We start from the raw sequence: 10,720 nt of genomic DNA, 5'->3' as shown, positions 1-10,720 counted from the left end.
AAGGCTCTTCTCACGAGTTTTGATAACAATTTATTGTGATATTTATGTGAATTAAATTCAACGCATTTTCTTAAAGTTTATTCAATACTATTAAATGAAGGAATCTACTGCTCTTTTTATTCATTATACGAAATTTTGAAGTTCTGACAATGGCTCCTTAAACAATCAAGCTATCGTCATCCTCGTAAAAATGAAAATAAGTTAAAAAAGTGATAGTTGGTTATATAAAAATGATTAAAAAATTAGTGGGAAAAAGGTATACATGAACGCTAGAAATCAAAATAAAATTTGTAAAAAATTCTAAAACGTACCTTAAATTTGACGGATTTAGATTCAGCATTGGACATAATTATACAAACAAGATGAACTTTGAAAAATGCAATAAACTGTATTACATTACGTATCTGACGAAGGGGTGAATCTATACATATATCATGTATTGAAAGCAACACACAACATTCCCAAGATGAAGAGACAAAAAAACTGAAACAACATCGTAGTAGTAGTAGTTTACAGTGAGAGATAACTATGCAAATTCACGATCAGGGAAGAGCAAAGGAGCCGAGAGAGTCCAGATATACAATGCAGCAGTGACCCACTCGGTGCCGATTCGAACCCATACTGAGGTCCAACCAACATCTATGAGATCCGATCTCTCTGATGTGCTGGTCCATCCAGAAAGAAGCATGGCTGAATACATGCTAGCCAGGGCAAATATTAGGTGGAAGAATGAATACGAATAGCTAACGGGTCGTGCTTCCTTTTCCTCCTTCTTTGTCTTTCCTTCTTCTACTTCTTCAATAAGTGGTTTGCTCTCTCCTGAAATATGTAAGACCAAAACATTTTAGAATTTTCCTATTCATTCAATCTTGTTTTAGAAAGTTTAATCGTTACAAATAGTAGTGAAGTGATCAGGCTGTATGTAATGTGTTATTGCTATCAATAAAATAACGTTCTTTCCTTGCTTGGTTAACATCAAATCAGAGACAAGTTTCTGAAGTTGTTAAGGTCAAATTTTGGACATAATAGACACTTCTTGTTTGTTTCAAAAACTCTCAGAAGAGTGGGGGAGAGGGGAGAGTATCTTCTGAATACGTTAAATCAAATGAACAATTCAAAATAACAACACATACATCATAAGATAAGAGGTTATAAAGGATACCGAACGAGTTTTATTACCAAATTTAGGTGATGATGGTGGTGATAAGAATGTCTTGGAAGATCCAGCACGAAGGGCAGAATACAGCACTGATAGCACTGTTGTTAGCATGCCAAGAACGAGGGTACCTGTGCTGACAGCTCTGGACTTGTTGAGACCATTGCATTCATAGTCACGAGGTTCGCTTGAAAGACCCGTGTAGCACACATAAGCACAGTAAAGGGAAATCACAGATGCAGGCAACAAGCTTCCGTTCACCTGTTTTTGCACTCCGGCTATTACTCATTTTTTCAATAATTAATACCCAAATGCAGATTGATGAAACCGTAGACCACAGTCCTTGTGGCTACCAAATATAATTCCATTAAGAAAATAGAACGGGATTATTCCAAGTAATTTTCTGATCTTATTATCTCAACCCACCTAACCAATCTTCCACAATAACGGGTATCAACTAGCATCCTCCATCAATAAGGAAATATTACTAGAGTTAGGGTATAGACAAATGAAAACTAAGACAAGTAATATAGAGTATACTAGCATCCTTAAATAACATAACACCCATTCTCAATCTATGTTTTCCAGACAATAATATTAGAGGACAGAAAGAAATACATCTTTCTTATTTGTGGGTGAATAATAATATGATAACTAATGTTTCATTAAAAAAGGCTAGATACCAGCATCTTATCCAATTTGTACACTCAAAAATAATTTTGCTCTAATTGGTAAGATAGATATGTTAACAAGGTATTACCTTTTGGGAATACCCCTGATCAAAACTCATTACATCTTCCATTTTTCAATTTTACATATACAAAAATTCCGGAGAATTATTTGAAAGGAAAAAAGAGTGTTGAAGAGGGAATGTTGATTAGTTAGATCAGAGCATTTCTAGTCTTTACCTTAGGGTGTAAGGCGATAATGGCAAACACAAAAGCAAGAATCATGGTCATGACAAGGAAGAAGATGTTGATGCTACAATCATATCCAGAAGGGTTGAACCAAATGAAAAGGAGACCTGACACTGTAAATGCTGCAATGTAGCATCCGACTGATACCGCAAGTAAAGCAATATACCTAACCAACAAAAATTATTAGAGCAATGGAGAACATTAAAATTATGGAGACAGAAATTCTGCATACCATTTCTGCTCATCTTTCTCAACCCATGCATCATTCCAAGAGTGAGTAAAATCAAGTAAGATTATCACTTGAATCAATAAAAACAAGCCAGCTCCAAATTTTGCTATGAATCCTGTGAATATTACACATATGCTCATGTCAATTTTAAATTAGGCTTCCCCTTAGATGAAAATAAAAATCTGAGAAAAGAACGCATTCAGAACTCAGACCTCCCATGCAGTTCTATATAGGTACGATAAACAATTAGACAGCAGAATAAATCACAATAACAAGATGAAAGCCTTTAACAAAACAGATTCCCATACATCCAATAGTAAAACCTGAAAATGAGGAGATTAGTTTGTTGCTATTAAAATGTCAACATTTGCAAAAATACAACTTGCATTCCTCCCCTCCTGAGCTAACATTTGGGTTAGATTTAGACTCAGTCAATTTTCAGTGCAATGTCAAAATTTAACCAGTCTTGGTGTTGGGCCACCGGCCATGCCCAGTATTTAGGCATAAGGGCAAGAAAGGTTTTGAATAGCACTGCTATAGGGGTGTAATGGTTCTACCAGGGTTGTGGAAGCGGAGCAGCTTAGTGTAGTGGCCGTAGGGGACCAAATAGAGGGGTGAATAACGGCAATGACGGCACATATATTGATTCCAAAACATCCCTCTTAACAAAGAAATTAGGTCTTTTTATGGGGGACTATTTTTGGGATTTCAATTTTCAAAAATGAAATCTTAAGCAGTAAATATACGGAAACTTTTAAAGATGACTTGGATTTAGAGATGACTATTCATGACTCTCATCTGGGATACTTTTGCTTGTTGGTATTTACTATTATGTTTTCTTTAAGATACCTACCTGTGACTTTTTAATGTTTTATGAATGTCGTTAACTTTAAATGATTTTTATCGTTTTTGAGAATTTATATATATAAAATAAACAATAAACATGTTCAAAATAGTACCTATCTCGCTATGGCAATTTTGGAGCCATTCACTACATTCCACTATCAAGACTAAAACTGCAGGGGCAAAGTGTTATGATGTCTCACACTAGTCATTTAGTGAGAAATATCACCTTATAGGACTCGCCCAATCTTCTTTAAGGTTTGAATTAGGCCCAATTCAATTCCAACAATAGGTTTTAAAAAGTGAACTTTAAATCTAATTCATCCTTACAAAAATTAACTTAGTAAGACAAGCTTTGCACTTACATATATATTATAATTTGATCATATCTGTAATTGAAGTAGGATCTCCAACAAAAATCCCCATGCTGGAGACATAGCACGTGGAAATAAAGGGAGATCCAATAAACTCAACAAACCTTATTAGAATAAATTCTTAATAAGCTCTAATGTAATTGTAGAAAGTAGCGTTTAAATCTAACTTAATCTCACAAAACTAATCTCATAAGATGAGATTCATATCCACCTATAGATTATAATTTAGTTATATCTCTAATTGATGTGGGATCTCCATTAGTAGAAAAGCACATCATATTCTCCTTGAAACAAACCAATTCTAAGCTAAGTTGATCCCCAACCTTTCTTTTTAAGTCCAGCGTCCACAATATACAAGGGGCAAAAGAAGAAAGCAATGACCCAGAAGAAAATGAATTTGATTTAAATGTAATATAAGTGTAAAACAATTTTGAGCCTGCATCGAATTATATGCTGCTATATAATGTAACCAACTAGATATACCATGTAGTTGTTGACAAAGTTAAACTTATTAAATTAAATGTCAAAGATAGGTAGATAGGCTAAAATAGTTTTACAATGAGAATGCATCAAAATGAAACTCAAACAAAAATTGTGATAGGTGTTGGGGGAGATGGGGTTATAAACATCTGGAATTCAGTTTCAGGGTCATCAAATATTGCCATAAAACCTCTCTAAGAACTACTTTTCAATTTAAAATACAGTTTGCCTGAACTGAATAATTCTAGTCAGACTGCATATTCAATCACCAATGCCACTAAGAATTGACAGCAAGAAAGTAAAGCCTACAAAACATACCATATACTAATATTATAACATCGGGAAGGAAGAATGAAAGGACCAGAAGCAAAAGCCAGATCGCTATTTTTGCAGTCCAACCACCATGGTGCCACGAATCACGCTTGTCATTCTGGTCTTTCACACCAATCATAATAAGGGCTAGGAAACCAAAGAACAAGAAATTTCCCAAGCTCACTCGAAGAACTGCTTGTACTTGATACCATTCGTCTGTGTGGGTATCGGATGCACCTATCCCTGTATTTAAGAATTAATATACCACTACCACATTATAAATGAAAAATATTCAATATTCATACCATGCAGCTTTTTCTGGCAGTGTCAAAAACTCAACACACCTTATAATAATAATGATAATGATAATAATAAAACACTTCTTAAAATATTATCAAACACAAACATACACTTCATATTTTTCTATATGCCCTTTTATCTGATAACTTGAATCATAAAACTGAACACGAGGAGAATGCGGCTGCCCACGAATGCAAAATCAACCTCTCAATTCAGAAGGAGTACGGCTACTAGATACTCATTCACTAACAACCCTTTTCTTACACAATCTCTTTTAATGATTGAAATTTGTTAGAAACATCGACACTATCTTCTTACACATTCTCTAATATTGATTAAAATTTATTAGGAACGAAAAAATCACAAGTGGAGTTCACTAAATATGAAGCAGAACCTAAAAAATTACGAGATTTCCAATAAATTTCAGGTAATGATAGAGATTGTGTAAGAGAGTATATTGCTATCATTTCTCCTCAAAAGTATGAATTCCAATTCTGAAAAAGCTAGGGCATGAATATGAAGTAAGAGTGATCCATTTAATCCTTCTTGAACCGTGACGAACACAAATACCCCCAATGGGAAATTAAGATGAAAGTTGAAAGATTTATAAAAGGAATGGAAAGTACATGGGAACTTCTCCAAAAGGGGTGCTCCAACTTCTCTGAGTATCCACGAAACGACGAGAGATGCACCGAAGAGACCGCAGTAACCGATTCTGGCGGATTTTTGGGAGATGCAAGATGCGGTAGAGGTACAGAGACCACAGGCCAGAGACGCGCAGCAAGAAAAACAACACGACATGATGTCGACGATGACGACGATTGTTTGTTGAGGCAGATAAATCCTCTTCTTCACGCTTTCTCTCTCCTTTCACAGTGACGACAATCGATTTCTGTTGGATTCAACGGACAGTGATTCTGTTCACAGTATAAAACTTTTGATAAACATAATTAAAATAATTCTTAAAATTAATTGTACTTTGTCCCTCTTTTATTTTTCTTATTATTAACTAATCAAAGTTTATATGAAGAAAAATTCAACTTTTGATTCTTAAAAGATAAACTAAAGTTATTAACTGCTTCTAATTTCTTTTCTTTTTTTCTTGTACATTTTAAAGCTGAAATAAATTTGAATATCTTAGTGCATCATATTAATGTATTATTTTAATTAATGACATTAAGCCACGTAATAATGTGAAAATGAGCAATAATTCATTATGTTCGATGGAAGATGATTTTTTAACTGTTTTTTTTTCTCTATAAGTTTTATTAAAATTAAAATATATTTTTTAAATGTTACAAAAAATAATTTCTATGCTTACATATTTCTCTTAACCTTTCTTTATGATTAAATTTCAAGTTTTCTATAGATTTAGATATTTTTAATTAAGTTCTACTCAAATTTTAATTTAGTAAGTATTAAAATATTTTGTAATTTTTAAACGAGTTTCTATCGTTTAATTTTTTTTCATTGATTAGGTGACTTGCATAGTATTTACTTAAACCCTATGATTAAAATTGAAAAATATTAATTATAAAATAACTATTTTATGAAATTAAAAATAATATTAAAAATTACGAGCAATTTTTTCTCACACACCAGTTTTCAAAAAATTACATTATAATAACATTATTTCATAAGTTAATTGATTGAATTTAAAAATTTTCATAAAATTAATCACTAAATACTAAAATAACTTACTTCAGAATATATAAACATTTAAATGAATTTATTTTATTTTATTTATTGTTATCTTATTTTCATTTTAATTATTTTATATATTATAATAAAGAAAACGTAAATATTTTATTACATTTGTCTACACATAATAAAAGTGTGAAGAACATGGAACTTTGATATGGAATAATTTTGTAGTTATTATTATTACTTTTATTTTTTTATATTAGAAAGTATTTAAGTATTATATCATGCGAAACATAATTTGTTTGTACCAACGCTTTTGTTAGTTACGACAATATACATGTGCAGTCAGTACGTATAATAAGTTAAGCAAAATGAAAAATCCATTATTATATATCTTTATAAAAGTACCTTATTGATTCAATTAACCAAAATTTCAAATCAAAGATTTTATATATATATATATATATATATATATATATATATATATATTCATTAAATTCTTCTAAATCCAATTTAAAATAAGAAACATTCCCTTTCAATCTATTAAACTATTCCATTAATCCAAAACTCCAATTGAAATTATCTTACACTAAAGTTCCAAATCACATAATGAATTGATAAAATTATTTCGGATAATGATACGATACTTAGACAATATTTTTTTGACAATATTTAAACATTATTTACGTGTATTGGTCCATGGTCGTGTTTATGATTATTATTATTGACTTTGGAGTAATTTTGGATCAATCATGACAAAATGTTGTAAAAAAAAAATTGTGTAAGTATCATTATTATTTATTTCACCCATAATCTAGTCTTGTTTCAGAAAGTGACATATTCTTGTTTAACAATTTATATACATAATTGCTGTGAAAACTTAATCCATGAAGAAAAAGGACATGATGCAGAGGATGGTGTGTTGTTTTTGGATAAGGTAGAAATAGAAGAAAGCAACAGAGAGCATGAAAATCACAAACATGAGTGAAAACCTGCAGCCGCCAGCAAGCAAATGACCATTACAATTACTGAAACATCAGTTTTCTTCTTTCCCTGTACCAACTGTTTAACCCTGCCGATAGTTCAGTCTCAGATCTCAACAACCCTTTCTAGCATATCCATGTGAATCACTAATCACACTCCTCACATAATTACAATTCTCTTGCCAAAAATTCTCACCACTTAAGAAAACTCACTGTACTGATAAACCAATTATCTTCTCTTTTTTTTTTTTTTTTATGTTACTTATCTGATTGATGAATGTGAAATCTGAGAAAGGTGATGTTCAAAAGGATAATGAATATGATTGGAGGGCGTATCTGTGTTCTAGGCTTCCATCTTCTGAAGTATGGAATGATATAGATACATGCAAAAACAACTTTTGGTATTTATAAACGTTGGACTTCGTTACTTTAAGGATCATTCCGAAGATCTATTATAAAAAACTTATATATGTGCTAATTATTCAGTTCCATGTCTAGACATGTGTTCCAAATCCAATGGGACAAAGTATCTTTCTGCATCACTCTGATAAACAGGTTTTCCTGACACACGGATTAAAACTTCTCTGCATGCACGATGTTTAACTAATAAAGAGAATGTTAGACAAGGTACTTTTCTTGTGTGGTCTTAGTTAGTCACATCATCAACTGCAAATATCATCTTACTCTCTCTGCTCATTATTGCATTTCACAAGACAGCCAACAAATTGAAGGCACAGGCTGAGACTTTCCACCAGCCTCGAGTTTTCCTTTCTTTCATTTCGGATGAAAAACAGCACAAAAGTCCAACCCTTGAAGTAACGTGTCCCCATGGCTGATACTCACCCTTCAGCAACTAGCTTCCCTCTCATTGGTGCAACACTCCGTGGCTCAAATTTCACCATGACTATTTTACTAGGCCCCATGATAGCTGGATATCAGTGGATTAAATTCTTAAGGTCCACAAAGATTAGTTTCATGTATACCATAAGATATCTTATCTATGATACTTTTTGCTTTAAGATAAGATACGCGGAGCGTTTGCTTTTTCCAATCTTTTCCAAAACAGCGAGACATTATTTGACAAGCTTACAAGTCACATGCTTCACCTGTTTGAGGAAGAACAAACTAAGCTCCCCATTATGACCCAAGAGTCTGCATGGTGTGGATCTCACGTGAAGTTTTGGCAGCTGGTGTAAAATACAAGCCCTTGCATGTGTCTCTCATTTGAAATATTTGAGGAAGGAAGTTAAAGAGACCCTTGATGTTTGAGAGGATATTGATGTGAGGTTAGTCACTGTTTAAGATAAGGGTAGAGCTTTTGTACTTGTTAATCTTTTCATTGGAAACGACAATCACCAATGACCGATACTGTTAAACTAAGAAGCTGTGCATTTAAGATAAAAATTTGGAAGCATGTGTATTGGTATACAATTCAAGCGCAGGTGGAGCATTAAGATTGGATGAGGCATTTCAGATCTAGATGTGAATCAAATACGCATATTCCCTCTTGCCACATAGGATTTTAACCCTCCATAAATTGTGTGCCTTACCATGTTATGCAAGTAGAGACTTTTATGATGAGAAACATAGGTGGAAGAAGATATGCCAAGTGGAAGAGAATCGTGCAGCAGCAAAGGGGGAAGCTTTATATTATGAGGATTTGTATCTCTATGCTGCTTAATTGGCATAAGTACTCTTAGCCAAAAGCACTTTTTGAAGTACTTTCAATCAGGTTTTAGGTGGTGTATGTATCTACCTCACTGGATTACTCTATTTGACTGTTACCCTTAGCAACCAATGGTCATTTTTGTATCTAACTTTTTCAGACTGTATTTGAGGTTTTAAGATCAACTCAGAAGTGTATATTCTCTCTCTCAATCTCGCTTTTTCTCTCACTGCCCTCCTGGAGCAACTATCTGTTGAGTGTGTTTGTGTTGCCTTAGAAACGTACAAATAGAAAATAATATATTCAAAAAGGAACCTTTTTGCAGTAATTCCTTGCTTGTTGCATGTCTTATGTCTTGTCCCAATTCTTGAACTTGCTTAAAATCACTGATTCCAGTAGAAACTGATGTTACTTAGACAGGATTGCTATTGGTATTAAAAAGTTAATCTCCTTAATATGACTGTCATTATCATTACAGACTTAATATTTCAAGAATGTTTAGATAAATACATGTACTTTTCATACAAAAGTAATTTTCAGTTTAGTTGTAATTGCTATATGTTAAAAGAACTTTTTCCTTGCTATATTGTCACTGATGAGATCCTTGCCTTGCAATATAAAAATATTTTTGATTGTGTAATAATAGAAACTATATGGGAGAATACATACAAAGTAATGATGAAACAAATAATACATAAAGTGAGAGAGGTGGTAGATAATGTATATATATATATATATATAGGCAAATACAGACAGGGTTGGTAATTGTATTAGTATGAATATTGCAGCTAGTCCTTTTCAAGTGACCTTGGGAGGGGACAATGTGACAGAGACCACTTTGACATCTAAGATTCCACCTACTACGCAATTTCTCACTTTCTCCACTACTTCCTTTCTATATATATAGAATTATGTCAAGTGCTAAACGTCTATGTTGTCAAGGCATTTACTGCATGGCAGGACATTTCTTGTCATTGAGATCTTCCAAGTTTCAGTTATGGAAACGGTTCTCAAGGGTCTTTCGGGAGCAGAAAACTAGATTCTATATCATATGGAGGTGTATAGTGATCCTTCTAAGGTGGCAGGAACGGTTATGAAAGGTGTATGTGATGATTAAGGGAAAGATCATCAAAAGGGTATGCTGGTGAGCTTTCTGATTATGTGAAAAAGTTATAGATACCAATTCAGCAGAGTGGTCCACTTGAATCGATTAGGTTTGAAGATATAGTACTATCAAAAGTTACTTAGTTGTTTTCTTTTTCTCTTCTTTCTCTTCTCTATTATTAGTCCAGGAGGCTAGTGCAGTGTTTATGGCAGAAGGCCGTAGTGCAGCTGTAGACATCAGTGAAAGAATTTGAGATGACTTCGGTGGTTGAAAACAAAAATACAAATTGTAAAGTATGTTCCTGGTTTGATTTTATGAGGACTCTCTCAGTAAACATTTTGCAATTTTGAATTTTTTATATATGTGGAAAGATATATCTAGATAATAATTTTTTTTTTAACATTCATCATAAAAGATTTCTACTGGTTGAATCAACCATGACCATTCTTTGTTTTCGATGAACTTGTGGTATTTTTTCGTAGAGTTAAATATAATCTCTTGAAGTGTTGATATTTATTTGAGGACTTGACCTCTTGCTTTTCTTTTATATTCACGGATATGAAATCAATTTTCTAGACATATGTTTAAAGAAGGGATATCTGCACTTCATCAAACTTCATTCTTTTTGGTAGTCAAATATAATTTATTGCATCTCTTTTTGATACCTTTTTAATTAACTTTCCAACTTCACTTCATTTATTTATGTCAACA

General features: G+C 32.8%; 1 protein-coding gene across 1 annotated transcript; it reads right to left on the bottom strand.

Annotated features, from left to right (window-relative positions):
• Positions 1–349: 349 nt before the first annotated feature.
• On the bottom strand, positions 350–5,527 carry LOC106776062 (serine incorporator 3). The gene is made up of 6 exons (XM_014663365.2): positions 5,238–5,527; positions 4,318–4,554; positions 2,306–2,417; positions 2,065–2,239; positions 1,180–1,417; positions 350–819 (listed from the first exon to the last, which is right to left on the bottom strand). The coding sequence occupies exons 1-6, from the start codon at positions 5,410–5,412 to the stop codon at positions 527–529; spliced, it is 1,230 nt and encodes a 409-aa protein (XP_014518851.1). The 5' UTR covers positions 5,413–5,527; the 3' UTR covers positions 350–526.
• Between the last annotated feature and the right edge of the window lie 5,193 nt (positions 5,528–10,720).

This window comes from Vigna radiata, chromosome 10 (genome assembly GCF_000741045.1).
Source record: "Vigna radiata var. radiata cultivar VC1973A chromosome 10, Vradiata_ver6, whole genome shotgun sequence".
Lineage (NCBI taxonomy): Eukaryota > Viridiplantae > Streptophyta > Magnoliopsida > Fabales > Fabaceae > Vigna > Vigna radiata.
This window is presented reverse-complemented; position numbering and strand designations above follow the sequence as displayed.